At 41.5% G+C, this 21,390-nt stretch overlaps 1 protein-coding gene across 2 annotated transcripts in view; it reads left to right on the forward strand.

The window, feature by feature from the left end:
* Window positions 1-21,390, forward strand: part of KNDC1 (kinase non-catalytic C-lobe domain containing 1) — a 104,838-nt gene that overhangs the window by 26,647 nt on the left and 56,801 nt on the right. For both annotated transcript variants that reach the window (XM_077258537.1, XM_077258538.1), the window contains 5 exons: window positions 314-372; window positions 784-930; window positions 12,272-12,386; window positions 12,546-13,411; window positions 17,101-17,215. In XM_077258537.1, coding sequence (XP_077114652.1) covers window positions 314-372; window positions 784-930; window positions 12,272-12,386; window positions 12,546-13,411; window positions 17,101-17,215 — 1,302 coding nt within the window. The remainder of the gene's footprint in view (window positions 1-313; window positions 373-783; window positions 931-12,271; window positions 12,387-12,545; window positions 13,412-17,100; window positions 17,216-21,390) is intronic.

The following is a 21,390-nucleotide window of genomic DNA, read 5'->3' on the forward strand; positions in this document are numbered from 1 at the left end:
CATAAACTAAATCTCCGAGCACGCCCAAAATACTCGGAGACCACCCGAGCATGCTCGGAGAAACTCGAGTAATGAGCACTCGATCATCACTAGTTATCACCTATCTCAAAAACAGAAGATAACTTTAGAATTTGGGAATAACCCTTTTTTTTGTGTGTAGTCTTATATGAAATATTCATTGTGTTGTGTTTTTTGCATATTTTAGCTGTCACAATTTCTGTTTGATCTGATTTATGAAAAACGTAAGGAGCGATATCCACTACAAAGAATTCGGTAAAGTAATTATGAATCTGGGTTACATTTTCTCTTCTAGATGATCCTGAAGGGGCCTTTGTACCTCCGGAGTTTGATCTGACTGGTAACACCATAGAGGTACGTGTGGGGTGGATGTGTAAGAACTCTGGTATCTGCCAAATTAAGGTTACAGTAAATTGATTACTGAGTTTCCCCTGCTGAGACCTCCTGGTCCGTGAGCCACCCAACAACAAGTGTTAATTTCTTCTGCAGCACTCCCGCAGGTGAAGTGAAGTATTACACAATGAACGTGCAAATCAGTGGGTTGTCTATGTATTGCAGGACAGGACAAGTCTTCCAGAACGAGATACACTTTGTAAAAGCTCCACCTCGGGTTTAGAGTTCCTAGCCTGGACAACTTCATTATCTCTTAGCTTCCTGATGCCGTATCTGATCCACCAGTTTAGCATTTTTCAGTTATTTAGGTGAATTAATATCCATTTATTTGGACCTGTACCTCCCTGTGCTCATATAATCTTCCTTCTACAGGGACATATTTATTCTTTGGGGGCAACACTTAAAGCAGCAATAGAGTTTGTGGTCGACGCAGATACCGAGACCGAATTTTGCCAAGATTTAAGTTCCATCCTGGACTCCATGCAACAGGAAAATCCTGCAGACCGACCAGACATTGAGGTGGGACCTGATCCTCGACCATTGGAAGATCTTATACTGTTACTGAACAAAATATTGCATAATAATCGACTACTCCTTTCTTCAAGGGGTTTGTCCAGGCAAATAATACTGACGACCTATCCTGGTGGGATGTGCTTCCGGGTACTACAGATGAGAATGGGAGATGATCTTCATTTCTCCTCATCAGGCCCTAGACAGTCTTCAGGGCCGTGCTCTTCAGTGTTCACAGCTGATTGTGAGGGGTGCCGGGTGTTGGACCCTCCTTGATCTTATACTGCTGACCTATTACACCGTTAGCTCTTCAATATTATTTAGCCAGACAACTCTATTAAAGGGAATCTGTCAGTAGGATCAACCCTCCTAAGCCGTCTGTATGACCATTTAGATCATAGAAAGATGAATAAAATGGTACCTTGATATCTGCGATCCAATGTCTTACTCCAGAAAAATCCACGTTTTTCTTAATATGTAAATGACCTGTTATGATTAGTGATGAGCGAGTACACTCTTTGCTTGGGTTTTCTCGAGCACGCTCGGGTGGTCTCCGAGTATTTGTGAGTGCTTGGAGATTTCGATTTTGTCCACGTAGCTGCATGATTTACTGCTGCTAGCCAGGCTGAGTACATGTGGGGGGTGCCTGGTTGCTAGAGAATTCCCACATGTAATCATGCTGGCTAGCAGCCGTAAATCATGCAGCTGCATGGACAAAATCGAAATTTCCGAGAATGCCCAAAATACTCAGAGACCACCCAAGCGTGCTCTGGAAAACCCGAACAATGAGTATACTCGCTCATCACTAGTTATGATCTATGGGCCGGACATAGATCTCCCTGAGAATATGCCTTCAGAAGTTATTGTATATGAAAGGAGGCATTACCAGTGAGAGACTTGTGGATCAGGAGAGCAGACTGTCAGCCATTACATGTCTCACACTGATAACGCCCTCTTTATCTGAAACAAGCCCTGGCTGCAGAATCTCTGGGAGATCTATGTCCGGCCCATAGATATTAACAGCTCATTTACATATTAAGAAAAACGAGGATTTCTCAGGAATAAGATTTCGGATCTCAGACATCGAGATATATATATCATTTTTTTTCCCCCACGACTGCAACATACGAGAAAGGACAGGAAACCTACAGATTTAAAAGGAGGAGCCTCTTTTCCCTTTTCAGTGGTTTCCTGTCTTAGGAGGGAGACCTACAGTCCCTGGGGATACCAGGAACTTCGGACCTCACTTTTCCCCCTGGTCGGGTGATGGATCAGGTAACTCCCTATACTGCAAGGTGGAGCCTCTCTTCCCATTTCAGTGGTTTCCTGTCCTAGGAGGGAGACCTACAGTCCCTGGGGATATCAGGGATTTTGGACACTCACTTCTCCGCCCGGTCGGGGGATGGATCAGTTAATCCCCCGGTACTGCGGTGTTGAGGCGCCCTTTAAGTTTCCCTCTCCCCTGTTCTGTCCGGGAGGCCAAAATAGCCGCGAATTCCCTGAGGTTGAGGGAGCGCCGACCGCAGCTCAAGCAGAGCGGCTTAGAAGGTGGGTACATCCCCTTCCTTCCATCCTGAGAGCCACACTATGTCGTGCTCATATATATGCAGGGGAAGGTGGCCAGCGTCTGACTTTATGTCTGGGTTCGTGGCCTAGGGGGTCACGGCTGCCCCAGAGGTGGGAATTTTGAAAATGGCTCCTCATATTCTGAAAGGTGCTCTTCCCCTACCATTCTTGGCTGCACCAGTGGAGCAAGAGAATGGAGGAAGGGAGCCAGACCAGAGATGTTGTGGAAGAAGCTGCTCCTCCGTGCACGGTGGTTTCCTGCTGCTGGGGTGGGTGAGTTTAATACCCCTTTTTAACTTTATTTTAATACTGTGTCCCTTGAATTTATTTTATTATAGGACAGGCCTAGAAAAGCACTGAGTTAATCAAAGAATAAGGAATGTGCACTTTGTAGAGCCAAATTGTTGCCATCGTATAACAAAACGTTGTGCCAACCTTTCATAGAGAAGACAGTGGCAGAAGAATCCACATCCCTTTTGAATAACTTGTTGTAAAAACAGAGGTTAGGAGTTTGCTTAAAGTAACCTGCACACAGTGTCAGGTCGGCGCCGTTATACTGATTAAAATGATACCTGGTGATGAAATCCGTCTTGTGGTTGTTGTTTAATCTCTATTTTCAGTTTTTAGCTAATGATATGCCCGTGCTCTGGGGCAGCCTGTGGGGGTCTTCATGTTGCGCTCTGATTAGGTATTCACCAGGTCACCTTCTGACAGGTCAGATCCCTCTCTGACCTGCCCCTTAGGTTACATAATGAATATTATATATATTTAAAAAAAAAAAATCAGTCTGAAAATGGTGCCAGCCGCGCCTGCGCAGTAGCAGTTATCGGTGATCCGATAGCTGCTACTGTGCAGGCGTCGGCTGCGCCATTTTGCTAGAGAAAAAAGAAAATTTCCTCCTTCAAGATGGTGCCACCTGCGCAGTAGAATCTATCGAATCGCCGATAGCTGCTACTGCGCAGGCAGCGCCATCTTGCTAGAGAAAAAAAAATTGTCTCCAGTAAGATGGCGCCGCCTGTGCAGTAGCAGCTATCGACGATCTGATAGATGCTACTGCGGAGGCGTTGGTGGCGCCATCTTGGAGGCGGCAATTTTTAGTTTTTCTCTAGCAAGACTGATTTTTTTTCTTTCTTAAATTATGTATGCCATCAAAAACAGTAATTAAATACACATTATAGATGTGATCATGCTGGAGTGCCGCCGGCGCATGCCTGCAGAAGGTGATTATTTGTTTATTTTTTAAAAATATTTATAATATTCATTATGTAAACTAGAGGACAGGTCATTGAGGGATCAGTGACCTGTCAGAAGTCATACTGGTGAATACCTAATCAGAACACCACATGAAGACCCTCACAGGCCTCCCCAAAGCACGAGCATATCATTAACTCAAAACTGAAAATGAAACAACAACCACAAGACTGATTTCATCAACCAATGTATCATTTTTATGAGTATAGCAGCATCAACCTGACACTGTCTTTAGGTTACTCAGCACAATCCTGCTGACAGGTTCCCTTTAAAGAGAACCTGTCAGCAGGATTTTGCTCAGTAACCTACAGACAGTGTCAGGTTGGTGCTGCTATACTCACACAAAAATGACACATTGGTTGATTAAATCAGTCTTGTGGTTGTTGTTTAAACTGTATTTGAAGTTTTCAGTTAGTGAGACTCGTGACCCACTCGTGCACTTTATCCAGTTCTGCTCGCAAGGCTCTAGTCCTCGAAAGTAGAATAACAGAACTTAGAGCAGAAGAGTCCCCTCCTTAGCACAGAAGAGGGTACTTACTCAGGTGCCGGAGCCAGAAAAAGGGTGAAGATTCTACAGTCGGCTTTTTTACAGGAAAAAACAGACTGCTCCTTAAGAACAGTGGTGAAACTTCTCATTTAAGAATACATCATGGCACTATTAGATCTCCTGGATGCGAATTACCATGTTCCTCTACTTCAGGAACATCAGAGATTCATGAGGGTGGCAGTAAACATCCAGGGAAACTGGCTGCTTTTTCTGTTTCAAGCTTTTCCCTTTGGGTTGTCCATGGTCCCAAGGGTGTTCACAAAAATGATAGCTGAGATGTCGGCCCATATCTGAGAAAGACTTGTTGTTCAGCCCACGTTTAGACGTCTTCCTGATAGTGGGGAAAATAAAATTACTCTGCAGTCAGGTGGTAAATCTCGTGACCAGCGTCCTAACTTCCTGGGATGGCTGTTAAATGAAAGGAAATCAAAAGTGATTCCGGAGCAAAGACAAGTATTTCTGGGGACTCTGCTAGATTTATGCAATTAGAGGTCTTTTCTCTCGGAGAAGAAAATAGACCAGATAGTAGTGATGGTTTCCCGCCTGATCAACAATCATTTGCTTCACAAGTGGTCTCAGGACTTGGCATATGCCATTCCACCAATCTCCCTGATTCCGTTAGTTCTAAGGAAGATTGTCAGACCGAGCCGAGGAGATCCTTATAACACCCTTTTGGCCCAAAAGTACATGGTTCACTTGGTTAAGACTAAAGACAGTGGCAGATCCATGGGTTCTCCTGGATATTGTGGACCTCCTGTCCAAGGGTCAAGTGGTTTATCCAAGGGGAAGCAATTTGCTTTTGGCGTTTGAGTGGCAGCTCCTGGAGTTAAAGGGTTTTCAAAAAATCTAGTTTTTACCCTTCTGGGGTGTAGAAAGGATTTAACAACTAAGATTTTTGCAAGCGTCTGGGAGCATTTTTAATTTTTACCTTCGATAGATCCCTATACGAGTAACCCAGTACCGTGTTCTAAGATCTTAGAATTCTTACAGAAAGGTACCCATGGATAGTGAGGTTCATACGGTTGGTGAGCAGGTCTAGGCCTGTGGCTCTATCTCAGGTTCCACTAAGGGACCTTTAATCTAGTTTTAGACGCTCTAACTGGATCCCCATTTGAGCCTTTAGCGGATGTACAGCCTAAAATTCTGACGTATAAAACTATCCTACTGGTTGCCCTCACCTCAGCTAGAAGGATAGGGGAATTACAAGCTCAATCATTTAACCAACCAGTTACCAATATTCTCTGATAGAGTGGTCATTAGACCGGACCCAGCCTTTCTCCTTAAGGTGTCCTCATCCTTTCATAAGTCTCAAGAGATTATTTTACCTTCTTTTTGTAATGACTAGAAATAAGAAGGAAGCTAGATTTCATTCCCTTGACATCAGAAGGTGTTTAGTACAATACTTAGAAAACACATCTGGGTTGCGGAAAACCTACCTATCTTTATTCTTTTTCAGGGTCCAAACAAAGGCCAGTCAGCATCGAAAGGGACCCTTGCTAGATGGTTTAGATCGGCATTTTCTCTAGCCTATTCTTCAGGCGGACACACCACTCCTGAGAATTTTGAAAGCCCACTCTACAAGAGTGGTATCTACCTCGTGAGCAGAAAGGGCCAATGCCTTTCTTGAACAGATTTGTAGAGCAGCAACTTGGTTTTCCCCACCCACCTTTTTTTAAAAACTACCGGTTGGATTTGGGTTCCTCCAATCTTTCCTTTGGGAGAAAGGTTCTTCAAGCGGTGGTCCCTCCCTAAGGCTTTCTTTTACATCTCTTGTATGGTGCTGTGGTCGGGATGGGAAAAAATAATTACTTACCGGTAACTTGATTTTCATGAACCCACGACAGCATCCTTCTTTATTCCCTCCCTTCTATGGGTTTTTGGGGTTCTCTTCTTACGCTTTGCTCTCTCTCACTGTGTGATGCAAGAAAAAAAATTAAAGTTGGCAGGGAAATAAGGAAGGAAGGATTTTCCTATCGAATGTGTGTGTGAATGTACAGGTCCTTCTCAAAAAATTAGCATATAGTGTTAAATTTCATTATTTACCATAATGTAATGATTACAATTAAACTTTCATATATTATAGATTCATTATCCACCAACTGAAATTTGTCAGGTCTTTTATTGTTTTAATACTGATGATTTTGGCCTACAGCTCCTGATAACCCAAAAAACCTGTCTCAATAAATTAGCATATTTCAACCGTCCAATCAAATAAAAGTGTTTTTTAATAACAAACAAAAAAACCATCAAATAATAATGTTCATTTATGCACTCAATACTTGGTCGGGAATCCTTTGGCAGAAATGACTGCTTCAATGCGGCGTGGCATGGAGGCAATCAGCCTGTGACACTGCTGAGATGTTATGGAGGCCCAGGATGCTTCAATAGCGGCCTTAAGCTCATCCAGAGTGTTGGGTCTTGCGTCTCTCAACTTTCTCTTCACAATATCCCACAGATTCTCTATGGGGTTCAGGTCAGGAGAGTTGGCAGGCCAATTGAGCACAGTAATACCATGGTCAGTAAACCATTTACCAGTGGTTTTGGCACTGTGAGCAGGTGCCAGGAAGCATGAAGTGCTCCAAAATCTCCTGATAGCTAGCTGCATTGACCCTGCCCTTGATGAAACACAGTGGACCAACACCAGCAGCTGACATGGCACCCCACACCATCACTGACTGGGTACTTGACACTGGACTTCAGGCATTTTGGCATTTCCTTCTCCCCAGTCTTCCTCCAGACTCTGGCACCTTGATTTCCGAATGACATGCAAAATTTGCTTTCATCAGAAAAAAGTACTTGGGACCACTTAGCAACAGTCCAGTGCTGCTTCTCTGTAGCCCAGGTCAGGCGCTTCTGCCGCTGTTTATGGTTCAAAAGTGGCTTTACCTGGGGAATGCGGCACCTGTAGCCCATTTCCTGCACACGCCTGTGCACGGTGGCTCTGGATGTTTCCACACCAGACTCAGTCCACTGCTTCCTCAGGTTCCCCAAGGTCTGGAATCGGTCCTTCTCCACAATCTTCCTCAGGGTCCGGTCACCTCTTCTCGTTGTACAGCGTTTTCTGCCACATTGTTTCCTTCCAACAGACTTACCATTGAGGTGCCTTGATACAGCACTCTGGGAACAGCCTATTTGTTGAGAAATTTCTTTCTGGGTCTTACCCTCTTGCTTGAGGGTGTCAATGATGGCCTTCTTGACATCTGTCAGGTCGCTAGTCTTACCCATGATGGGGGTTTTGAGTAATGAACCAGGCAGGGAGTTTTTAAAAGCCTCAGGTATCTTTTGCATGTGTTTAGAGTTAATTAGTTGATTCAGAAGATTAGGGTAATAGGTCGTTTAGAGAACCTTTTCTTGATATGCTAATTTATTGAGACAGGTTTTTTGGGTTATCAGGAGTTGTAGGCCAAAATCATCAGTATTAAAACAATAAAAGACCTGACAAATTTCAGTTGGTGGATAATGAATCTATAATATATGAATGTTTAATTGTAATCATTACATTATGGTAAATAATGAAATTTAACACTATATGCTAATTTTTTGAGAAGGACCTGTATTTATGTATGTATATATTTATGTACAGTTGTGGCCAAAAGTATTGACACCCCTGCAATTCTGTCAGATAATACTCAGTTTCCTCCTGAAAATGATTGCAAACACAAATTCTTTGGTATTATCTTCATTTAATTTGTATTAAATGAAAAAACACAAAAGAGAATGAAGCAAAAAGCAAAACATTGATCATTTCACACAAAACTCCAAAAATGGGCCAGACAAAAGTATTGGCACCCTGAGCTTAATACTTGGTTGCACAACCTTTAGCCAAAATAACTGCGACCAACCGCTTCCGGTAACCATCAATGAGTTTCTTACAATGCTCTGCTGGAATTTTAGACCATTCTTCTTTGGCAAACTGCTCCAGGTCCCTGATATTTGAAGGGTGCCTTCTCCAAACTGCCATTTTTAGATCTCTCCACAGGTGTTCTATGGGATTCAGGTCTGGACTCATTGCTGGTCACCTTAGAAGTCTCCAGTGCTTTCTCTCAAGCCATTTTCTAGTGCTTTTTGAAGTGTTTTGGGTCATTGTCCTGCTGGAAGACCCATGACCTCTGAGGGAGACCCAGCTTTCTCACACTGGGCCCTACATTATGCTGCAAAATTTGTTGGTAGTCTTCAGACTTAATAAGCCATGCACATGGTCAAGCAGTCCAGTGCCAGAGGCAGCAAAGCAACCCCAAAATATCAGGGAACCTCCGCCATGTTTGGCGGTAGGGACCATGTTCTTTTCTTTGATGCCTCTTTTTTTCTCCTATAAACTCTATGTTGATGCCTTTTGCCCAAAAAGCTCTACTTTTGTCTCATCTGACCAGAGAACATTCTTCCAAAACGTTTTAGGCTTTTTCAGGTAAGTTTTGGCAAACTCCAGCCTGGCTTTTTTATGGCTCGGGGTAAGAAGTGGGGTCTTCCTGAGTCTCCTACCATACAGTCCCTTTTCATTCAGACTCCGACGGATCGTAAGGGTTGACACTATGGTACCCTCGGACTGCAGGGCAGCTTGAACTTGTTTGGATGTTAAGTCGAGGTTCTTTATCCAACATCCGCACAATCTTGCGTTGAAATCTCTTGTCAATTTTTCTTTTCCATCCACATCTAGGGAGGTTAGCCACAGTGCCATGGGCTTTAAACTTCTTGATGACACTGCGCAGGGTAGACACAGGAACATTCAGGTCTTTGGAGATGGACTTGTAGCCTTGAGATTGCTCATGCTTCCTCACAATTTGGTTTCTCAAGTCCTCAGACAGCTCTTTGGTCTTTCTTTTCTCCATGCTCAATGTGGTACACACAAGGACACAGGACAGAGGTTGAGTCAACTTTAGTCCATGTCAACTGGCTGCAAGTGTGATTTAGTTATTGCCAACACCTGTTAGGTGCCACACGTAAGTTACAGGTGCTGTTAATTACACTAATTAGAGAAGCATCACATTATTTTTCGACAGTGCCAATACTTTTGTCCACCCCCTTTTTTATGTTTGGCGTGGAATTATATCCAATTTGGCTTTAGGACAATTCTTTTTGTGTTTTTTCATTTAAGACAAATTAAATGAAGATAATAATAGCAAAGAATTTGTGTTTGCAATAATTTTCAGGAAGAAACTGAGTATTATCTGACAGAATTGCAGGGGTGTCAATACCTTTGGCCACAAATGTGTGTGTATGTGTATGTGTATATATATATATATATATATATATATATATATATATATATATATATATATATATATATACACAGTATGTATATATAATGTACCTATCTAGTTAAATGGAGGTCCTCTCATGCTCTGTAAACCACTGAAGCGGGAAAAAAGGCTCCGCCTTTTAAATCTGTAGGTTTCCTGTCCTTGGGAGCGGATCCTCTCTCTCTTGTATGGTTCTTTCTTGGGCTCCAGAAAATCAAATTACCGGTAAGTAATTATCAGTATTTCTTAGACCTACATGACCATGTAGACGACCTAGTTGGGTTTATCCTATTAACTGCTTAGATTCCCTTTAATGGGCCCAGAGTTGTACACTTTCAATGTGATTTAAAAACCTTTAAAAGAATGAATCGTCTCTACTGCAGTTTTTCTTCAGCTCCTTTGCAGACCTATGTGTCTCCATGGTTTCAGATTACAAGTAAAGTGTGATTTTACTTTCATACTTCATTCTCTCAGCCTGCTACTCCTTCATAACTGATATATGGATATATGGTAGGTTAGGTAAGGCTCTGTTCACATGTGCAGACTGTGAGCCCTCGCGGGCAGGGTCCTCTCTCCTTCTGTACCTGTTAGTGCCTTGTTTTTGCTCATGTTTTTTGTGCTTGTCTATATTTGCCCCCTTTTCACATGTAAAGCGCCATGGAATAAATGGCGCTATAAAAATGTATAATAATAATAATGTGCAGTTCATATAAACTGATTCCTTAATGGATGACCTAGCAGATCACCGTAGATTTTCCATAGACCTAAAACCTTAAAGATAAACAAACAAAATAATCTATCTACGTGCTACCTGTTTTGTGGTGGGGTTTTTTTTTGGGCCCGATTAGAAAGTTGTGCAGACTACACTTTTTGGTCTAGCGCAAAAAAAAAAAAATAATAAAAAAAGTATTGCGGCTGGATTGCAGTCAGTTGTAAGACTTTTTAAGCGATTTCCATCCTCATTTAAATGAATAGATCCTGTGCTGCATTATATTATCTCCATTTTTATCATCCCGAAATGGATGAAAACAAAAAATGGAATGACTCTGAACATAGCTTTCTGTAGAAATAAGGGAGGAAAGCGTTTGACCACAGAATCGGACTGCACAGACTGTAATTAGGAGATACCAGAGGTCTAACAATTTGCTGTGGACACAATACGGATATTTTTAGCCAGGACTCTTTGCAAAGGTGTTTTTTTTTTTTTTTTTTTTTTTAATGTATTGAAGCAACAAAGAAAAAAATAGTTACAAACATGTATATACGGTACTCTTTGGCGGAGATTATAGTCCAGATATTATACACTGTCCTAAAACCGTCAGGGCTGTGGATAAAAGTCACAAGGAATTTCTAAACTACCCCTGGCTGCCCATGTTCTGTTGTCAAACCACTCAAGCTGTTTAAGGAAAATGGTCATAAGGAAATTACCTTTTTTTTTTTTTTTTTTTTTTTCAAGTTCGGTTTTTGTGCTACATTGTATGTTTAATATATCATGATCCTTATAAAAAAAAATTGGTGACCTTTCAATTTTCACACTGAGCAATAAGGTTTTTTCAGACACATATTTCATTTCCTTTCTGGAAGCGTTTTCAGAAGACTCTTTATCATCAGAGGCAGTATTAAACTGACAGGTTGTGTGTCTGAGCACACAGCTGATGGCACAGGATCCACCATTAACAAAAGGTGATGTCACAGCTCCCCCCCTGTTTCCCACCCTTCACAATGACCTCTGCACACGCTCATTAGATGCTTCAATACAAAAGATAGTCCTATTATAACACGTTTTTCTTTATATTTAATGTCCCTTATTATGGTTTGGGGTCTCTACAGACATTAAAACCACAAATGTAAGATGTAAAAAAATATATATTAAAAAATCCTTTATACTCGCCGTACAGCTCATCTCTCAAACACTTCTGGTCCTTGTCGCATCTCCAATTCCTGGCCGCACGTGCTGATATCCAAGGGTTTTTTGGGGTTTTTTTTGCATTTCTACAGGGCCAGCCAACTTACTTGAGCTGCTTTTTTCTGCTCAGTTTAAAATATCCAGCCATCATATATACCTTAGGGAATTGGTAACTGGAGAAGACAAATTGACATCCGTGGCATCTAAATTTTCTGAGCATGCTCTGTGTCCTGTGCAGGGATGCAGAGGAGGTGAGCTGTGTCCATCACCTTATGTGAATGATGGATCCTGTCTTAACTGTGGTGGGGAAAATAAGGAGTTTGCAAGTTTTCCCACCTACAAAGAATTGAGACGTCTGGGACTTTTATTGTAGGTACAATTCAACTGTCAGACAGAATGAATCTTTAAAAAAATGTTGTTATGTTTTTTTTTTTTTTTTTTTTTGATTTTTACCTAATTAAATAGCTTTTTTTTTTACATAAGTACTGTATTTGAACATCTACCACGGAGCAAGAATTCTGGCTCTCACTGTACATAAGTGTCATTCTTCATTGCAATCCTGCCTGTGACAATGATGAGATGTATATAGTGATCTCTATAGAGCAGGAAGTGTCAGCCGATTGTGAGGATCAGTGTGAAAACTGCAACTTCTCAAGGTTATTTTAAAATATAGATAAGGGCATGAAAAAAAAATTTTTTTAATATGTTTAACGTTTAAAATTTGGTTTAAATAGATCATTTTCTGACAATATATTAGCTGGAGATTTTGTTCTTTAGGATAAATGTATTGATCTTTTGCCCTCGTCTTATTTCTCATAAGAAATAAATCTTATCTGCATACAGAGCATTATATCTCTTTGTGAAGAGAAGATTAATTGCTCCTCATCTTCAGTTTGTCGAAGCCTTTCATCCATCGGGAGAAGAGTACTGTCCATAGAATCCGTCAGTGCTTTCCAAGGTAAATCTTATATACTGCTGCATGCTAATCAATGCTTCCTGAAATAAAATCAATGTAATGATGTAAAGGCACCATAAAAAAAATTAATTATCTTCTTTGTCCAAGAGAGTACGGCAACCAACTGAAAGTACAATAATATACTTGTGTGTTTTGGTGTAGATGGCTGGGAGAGTCTCTGGAAGGGCATCAACAAGAAGGACAATTGTATGAAAGTTCCTATAGTGGAGAAAGCTCCTACTAACCGCATCTCGACTATCCCGGAGAACTGCTCAGTCAGTCTTACCAGTTACTGCCCCAGTGCTGACTCCGTGCGAGAAGAAGAGCATCAGAACGGATGGCGAGAAGCGGAGTTCAAACTGGAGAAGTCATGTTCTTCTCCAAACTCTTTTGGACATCATCTAAAAAAAAACAAACGAGAGAGGAACAAACCTTCTTCCCCCGAAAGGTTTGATGTCTCCGAAAGGGTGAAGGTGGAAGATGAAATGGCAAAACTCTCTTTAAAAAGACATCGGAGAAATAAGCACTCTTCCACGGTCAGTAATGTCGAAAAAGGATCCCTTTCCCAATCTCCACCAGGTGGAGGAATGGTCACCTTGAAAAGTTGGCCATCGCTACCTAGCTGTCTATCGCCAAATGAAGGCAGTGAGGACCAAGATTCAGGAGATGGACATATAACCCAGCCAAGTCTCCCCGTGCCAAACCCCACAAACTGTGTATCCCCTCTTGGACAGTCTAAGTGCCATTCTCAAGTTTCTTATGAAAATCTAGTTACTCTTCTGGAACAAGAAAACCAGCATTCTCTTTGTCCAGACAGAAACGTAGTGCCCATAAAATATACGACGGCTGAAGATCCTGTTCTAGACGCCATCCGGTCAAATATAAAACAGCACAATAAAGCCCAGGAGACGTTTGCATCAGTTTATCAAGAGGATGTTTCATCGACGTCGAGACTCGTTAATAGCCCTGAACTAGATCCTGACTTCAGTGATGGATATGATTCGTTTGCCGTAAAGGAGGACCAGCGGGTAAAAGTTTTATATCTTTTTTTTCCCAGGCAGACAAACACAAATTTTGGTAAAATGTTAAAGGGACACACCTGCCCATAGAGTAGAGAATAGCTTACTGATTGCTGGTGGTCTGACCACCGGAATCCCCAATGATTTGAGAATTGGGCTCTGGGTACAGAGATCCTCTGCTCCATTCGTGGTCTGTGGGATTGCAGAATGGATCCGATGTTGAGCATGTGCATCTATGCTGCATTAAAGAGGGAGCTCTTCAGAGTGTTGGTCTCTGCATCACTGGAGGTCCAGAGGTTGGACACCCAACGATCTGAGGGATAGGAGAAGATACTGTTCATTTCTAGGAATACACCTTTAAACTGTTCAGTTGACAGTTGATTGTGCATCTCTTTCCATACTTTTCCGATAACTTTAAAGGGTTACCCGGCCCTCAAATCAGTTGTAAATGGTCCAGTGCCTAAAATTGGACTACAAAGTTTTAAGGTCACATTGAAATTCCAGATCCCTTAAAACTCTTAAATGTGATTGTTGGGACCCCCTCATTTTTTGAGAAGGGAGAACGACCTTAACTACAAAGGTCAGCTGTAGGACTGAGCTGCTGGGTCTGTGTGACCACCAGCACTGGACATGTTATGTTGACATGCTAAGAATTAAAAAGTACCGAGGGGCAGCGTAACAAGTGTCTAACCCCCAAAATCTACACACAGGAGCATTTCTATATTTAATGGATATCCCGGGGATAGGGGATAACTTTCTGATCGCTGAACCTTTGGCTGATGTGACCCCCTGCGATCCCAAGAGCTGAATGGAGCGGTGACCAATCACACACACTGCTGCCGCTCCATTATGGGAGTGATGGTAATTGCTTACCAGGCGAGTGCGGGGGTCAGATATTGTCGTCACTCCATTAAGTATAAATGGAGCGCCAGTGCGCTTAGTCAACCTCCGCTCCATTCAGCTGTGCTTGTCAGACCCCCAGCAATCGGAATGTTTTCCCCTATTCCGTGTGTAGGGAATAACTTTCAAACTTGATACAATCCTTTAATTGATGATAGTTAAAAGGCTTTTTCAGGGTTTAGATATTGATGATCTCTCGGTATTTTAAGGCTCAAAATCCCATATTTTTGGCGTATTTAAGGTTAAAATATGAGTAAGTGTAACAGCAAGGACAAAAGTGTAGGTAGATCCAGTGATGTCTCCCTGATAACCACCCCCAATTCATGTCTCACAATAGCGGGGACTGTACATTATCTGCAGAACTACCGGATTATGATAGATGACCTTACACAGCCAGAACAATGTGCTCCTTACAGAACAGTCCCTGGTGCTGTGCAGGGCATTGTATAAGCTATAGCCCTGATTCATGGCACTCAAGGGGCCTGTCTACTTCTGGGGTCAATTTTATATTTACTCTATATATACATACAGTACAGACCAAAAGTTTGGACTCACCTTCTCATTTAAAGATTTTTCTGTATTTTCATGACTATGAAAATTGTACATTCACACTGAAGGCATCAAAACTGTGAATTAACACATGTGGAATTATATACTTAACAAAAAAGTGTGAAACAACTGAAAATATGTCTTATATTCTAGGTTCTTCAAAGTAGCCACCTTTTGCTTTGATGACTGCTTTGCACACTCTTGGCATTCTCTTGATGAGCTTCAAGAGGTAGTCACCGGAAATGGTCTTCCAACAATCTTGAAAGAGTTCCCAGAGATGCTTAGCACTTGTTGGCCCTTTTGCCTTCACTCTGCGGTCCAGCTCACCCCAAACATCTAGATTGGGTTCAGGTCTGGTGACTGTGGAGGCCGGTCATCTGGCGTAGCACCCATCACTCTCCTTCTTGGTCAAATAGCCCTTACACAGCCTGGAGGTGTGTTTGGGGTCATTGTCCTGTTGAAAAATAAATGATGGTCCAACTAAACGCAAACCGGATGGAAGAGCATGTCGCTGCAAGATGCTGTGGTAGCCATGCTGGTTCAGTATGCCTTCAATTTTAAATAAATCCCCAACAGTAAAGCACCCCCACACCATCACACCTCCTCCTCCATGCTTCACGGTGGGAACCAGGCATGTAGAGTCCATCCATTCACCTTTTCTGTGTCGCACAAAGACACGGTGGTTGGAACCAAAGATCTCAAATTTGGACTCATCAGACCAAAGCACAGATTTCCACTGGTCTAATGTCCATTCCTTGTGTTCTTTAGCCCAAACAAGTCTCTTCTGCTTGTTGCCTGTCCTTAGCAGTGGTTTCCTAGCAGCTATTTTACCATGAAGGCCTGCTGCACAAAGTCTCCTCTTAACAGTTGTTGTAGAGATGTGTCTGCTGCTAGAAATCTGTGTCGCATTGACCTGGTCTCTAATCTGAGCTGCTGTTAACCTGCGATTTCTGAGGCTGGTGACTCGGATAAACTTATCCTCAGAAGCAGAGGTGACTCTTAGTCTTCCTTTCCTGGCGCATTCCTCATGTGAGCCAGTTTCTTTGTAGCGCTTGATGGTTTTTGCCACTGCACTTGGGGACACTTTCAAAGTTTTCCCAATTTTTTGGACTGACTGACCTTAGTTTCTTAAAGTAATGATGGCCACTCGTTTTTCTTTACTTAGCTGCTTTTTTCTTGCCATAATACAAATTCTAACAGTCTATTCAGTAGGACTATCAGCTGTGGATCCACCAGACTTCTGTACAACACAACTGATGGTCCCAACCCCATTTATATGGCAAGAAATCCCACTTATTAAACCTGACAGGGCACACCTGTGAAGTGAAAACCATTCCCAGTGACTACCTCTTGAAGCTCATAAAGAGAATGCCAAGAGTGTGCAAAGCAGTCATCAAAGCAAAAGGTGGCTACTTTGAAGAACCTAGAATATAAGACATAATTTCAGTTGTTTCACACTTTTTGTTAAGTATATAATTCCACATGTGTTAATTCATAGTTTTGATGCCTTCAGTGTGAATGTACAATTTTCATAGTTGTGAAAATACAGAAAAATCTTTAAATGAGAAGGTGTGTCCAAACTTTTGGTCTGTACTGTATCTTCACAAGATCATCGGAATAGACCAAAGATCCAAATGGCGGTAAACATCCCAGGCATCATTTTGATAAATGACTTAATTAGGTGCAACTGCTAATCTTCTCACTCCTTTACTAAAAATTAAAAAGAAACATCCCCTTACATTTTTTGTTTTGCGAGGTGTGTTATCTAAGATTGAGTGGTGGAGGCAATTATAACATGAAGAAATGTTTCTGTGCGGGACGGTGATCACAAAGAAAAATTCCTGTGGGGGGGGATTATAACCTAGCAAAAAGATCTTGTGGGTGATAACTTGATGAAAAGTTCCTGTGGGTGATAACTTGACGAAAAGTTTCTGTATCTCCCCCTCCCCACCACACTGAGAGCTGTACAAGAGGAGAGATGACAGTAAGCTCCTGTGATCTCTCTTCTGTTGTCACTCGACCACAGAATCAGAAAGTAAAACTTTTCTTGCTGCCCCCTGACTTTAGATGAGAGCTGCCCCCACGTAGGATCTTTAGAACATGTTAGCTAAGAAAATTAATAATTGCTTTTGTAATAATAAAATAGGATAGTAGTGCATTTCTTTATGCCAGAGATCTTCTTCAGACATCTAGGCAACGGTTCATTACATGCATTAACCTAACTTGATAATGTTTTATATTTTTAATAGTGGGTTTCCTTGAAAGAAGTCTTACTTAACTATGGAAAGCCCTTACAGGAAGATGATCTGTGGGCGCTGTGCTATGAGTGTTTGTATACCCTACAGACGTATGTGGATTATCCAGGTACTAATGCATTAATGTTATTGTATATTCTTTCCTTGCATAATTTTTATTTTACACAGAATCTCCTTAAGCAGACAATTGTAATAATTTTGGGACACTTCTAGCAAAGATTATTTGAGATTTTACAAGAATAGGGCTTCGGTCCCGCTATCTTCTTTGATCTGGTTACCAGTGTGGTCGTCATTGGGCCATCTTCTTCTTTGGTGTTTTTCCAGCATCGGTCATTTTTGACATCTTCTGGTGCCCAACATATTTAGTGTTGACTAGGCTGCAATGTTACAGGGAGGCCAAAGATGGCAGGGACCCGTAGTTGTAGAAGATGGCCCAATGAGGACCAAACTGATGACCAGAGCTGGGCTGCTTACTGGGACCTGTGATGGTGAGGTGGGTATACATTTTTTTTTTTTTCCCACATATGATTATTACGCTCTGGAGTCTGGGACTTTTCAACATAATAATGTTTGTTCTTTTGACACTTTAAAATTGATGCAAATTTAATTTTCTGGCTAAACTTAGGCTACTTTCACACTAGCGTTAACTGCAAACCGTTTCAAAACGTCTTTTTTGCTGAAAAAACGGATGCGTCAAAAAAGTGAAAAACGTGTGCAATGCATACAGCATTTTGACGGATCCGTCGCAAATCCGTCTAAACGTTTCCGTCGAAATACTGGATGCGTTGCATACGTTGCATACGTTTTTAGCATCCGTTGCATCCGTTTTTACGACGGATCCATTTTTAAAATGGGAGGCTCCCAAATTTGATTGGCTACTGGAAAATATGGAAAACTATATAGTTACTGTTTTTACAGCCCATCTTTGTGGGTTTTAGTTTTGTGGCAGCAATGGAAGGTGTTCTTGTGAGGATTGCGAGTTTGGTATGACGTAATATTTGAGACGAATCGCCTGGATATCATAGTGATAGGATAGGATATGATAGGATAGGATCGGATAGGATCCTAGGATAGGATAGGATCCTATAGCATAGGATATCATAGCCCAGGCCAGGTTTATATAGATTTGGGGGTGTTTGGCCAATTGGCAACAAAATCCAGCTTCTGAGCATGCTCAGTGTAAAAAAACGTATTGCAGCGCTGCATTGCGTCGTACGACGTGTCCCGACGCATCCGTTGCTCATAGGCTTCCATTGTAGCCAACGACGCATGCCGCAGGATGCGTCGCGACACGTTTTTTAGGCGGAGACAAAAAACGTTACAATCAACGTTTTTTGCCGACGACGTGTCGCCAAATTTCGACACATCCGTCGTACGACGTATGCCAATCCGTCGCAATATGTCACCAATACAAGTCTATGGGGAAAAAACGCATCCTGCAAACACTTTTGCAGGATGCGTTTTTTCTGAAAAAAGACGTTTTGAGACGGTTTGCAGTTAACGCTAGTGTGAAAGTAGCTTAAGCAAACTGGTGAATTAGACTTGTATCAAATGTTTTTATGATAACCATACGCCTTACCTCTAGTGGAACGCAATCATTCCCAACCCCCTCATACGTGTTCTCCTAATGGGTAGAGTGGGGTAATTTCTGCCAGACCCCTATGGCTATATTTTCTCTCCCAAAAGGATTGGGTATGTTGAAATTCAATATGCCTGATCCTTTTTTTTTTTTTTTCTTTCTTCATCAGTGGAACATTCGAGACACCTCTAAACATACTAGATAAATGGACGGTCTTGTGTCAAGGGCACTCCTAGGTCCTAGGTCTTTCCGGAGATAAGTTGGTGTCCCATCTTCATTTATTAACCCTGAGAATGATGGTGTCCCTGGGGATGGAAATGCTCATGCCTGGTTTATCTTGTTGCTCCCCATTTCTCATCACGTATCTGTGACCCCCACCGCGGCCTCCTTTTTACGATTAGACGCCTATGATTTTCGATTTTGGGACTACCCTCTTCATACATATGTCCCTAGGCAAGAGGATGTTGTGATTTTCTGTGTAGTCGTGCAGAGGAGTCATGTCCTCTCTGTCACAGTCATTCTTCTTTCTGTCCAATGTCGTCACCCCCAGGAACACGACCCCGGCACAGAACAAGCCCCTCATTACTGGAGTCCTGCAGTAAATGGCTGACAGAGGCCGTTTGTGCCGCTCGCACAATAGCCTCTTCTCGCTGGCAGATGATAAAGTCATTTTGATGTAATTGCAGCCATCACAACACGAGTCTGGATCTGAGCTGTGTGGGAGCCATTGTGGCCGGGTTGGCAGAACCACTATACGGCATTGTCTTATCTGTCCCCGCCGGATCAGAAGGGCCGGCATCCAGCGCCCGCAGCGGCTGCAGATGGACATGTTCTGTCTCAATGTATATATGACGTATTCCACACACTAGATGCTCCCAGATTATTAGATTTTATATAAATTGTCCAGAATTTAATAAATGTCCTAACACTTGGATACGCGCCAAAGTAAGAAAAATAAAAAAATAGGACCCTCCGCCATTTCATTCATTTTACCATATAAGATACTAAAAAATTCCATTTGTCTTTTTGGGTTTTGTTTTTACAGCATTCGTATTCCGGCAAAATTGACCTTGTAAATCGATTCTTACGATTATGTTGATATCAAATTTGTTTCTCTAGCTTATGTTTTCAATATTTTATTGGTTTAAAGGAGTATTCCCATCTCCTAATATCCAATCCCAATTATGAAGGTAGTGTCACAATATTTGCAAATACCTCTAATTAGAAATATAGTATAGTTCTTCTGATTTGCTAGGTACACATATTTGGTATATGGTACATCACAGTGGGCATATCATTATCCTGCATCCTTAATGGCCATCTCTAACTCTCATAAGTTCTAAATTGGGCCTCCTGATGACCCAGTTATGGCGAAACGCGTCGAGGCACGAGCTACAGAGATTGACATCATTATAGAACTGCGAAACGGATACGTTTTTAATTATCTCTCTGTGCTGTGCTTTCGCTGGCATTTTGTCTAGACTAGGATGTTTTTTCATATTCTCATAATATCTAGGGACAGGCAGGAGAAGTGAGGGCGAGCCACCGTGGAGCGGGAGCGCCAAATCCCGTATCATTAGGGTGCCAACCTCCACTACTAGGTAAGAAGAGCTCAGTGGACATGTTAGGGATAAATAGGCCCCGTTGTGTGACGTTACCTGGGATGGAATTACTGATCCGACACAACACAGAAATTATTCGTATCTCCATACGTGTCAGAAGATATTAATCATTGTATGAAAAATCTGTTACATCCATATTTGTAAAAAATCAATGTGATCATAAGCTGTTGGGATCAGAATTTTTCCTTTATGTCTAAAAGATAAGTACTGCTACTAACCCGTGCAGATTTATTCCAGACGTATATATTCATAGTGCATTTTATTCATTTTCTAAATAAATACATGTTTTTAAAGGGATTTATGTTCACCAGTTGCTAATCCACCCTTTGATCTTAATCAATTTTGAATCCTTTAATTCTTCTGATTAGCTATATCGCTTACCTCATGTGCAGGACATTGCAATAGCTTAGGTATCCATGGTTACGACCACTAGCAACTAACTGTCACGATATGAGTGGTTGTAACCATGGATACATAAGCTACTGCCATGCCCTGCACATGGGGTAAGAGACATAGCGAATCAGAAGAACTATACTACATTATTAACTGGGGGTATTTGCTAATATTATTACACCTACCACATATTGGGATAGGATCCTGGAGATGGGAATACTCGTTTTAAAGCTGTAGCAAGTTATAGTTTTTAATGGCACCATTTTGGGGTGTGTATGATGTTTATTGCATTTTTAGTCTCTATTTTTGGAAAAAAAAATTGTCTCCCAATGTTAAACCACTTGGGCACATAATTTTTAACCCACAGCAATACTGAACCTGTATATATATATATATATATATATATATATATATATATATATATATATATATATATATTTATATTTATATTTATTTTTTATTATTATTTTCACTGTGAAAGGGGGCAATTCAGATTTTATTTTTTTTATTTTATTTTTAAAACTTTTTATTTATTTTTTTTAGTCCCCTTAAACATGGGCTCATATGAACACTCGTGCTATATACTGCTATTCAACACTATTGTAGTACACTGCAAAAATCACGGTCTCCCTTGAGAATGCCAACATGGCGACAATGAGGGTCTCCTGTCGACCTCTGGCAGCTGTGATA

The sequence above is a fragment of the Ranitomeya variabilis genome, chromosome 4 (assembly GCF_051348905.1).
Source record: "Ranitomeya variabilis isolate aRanVar5 chromosome 4, aRanVar5.hap1, whole genome shotgun sequence".
NCBI lineage: Eukaryota > Metazoa > Chordata > Amphibia > Anura > Dendrobatidae > Ranitomeya > Ranitomeya variabilis.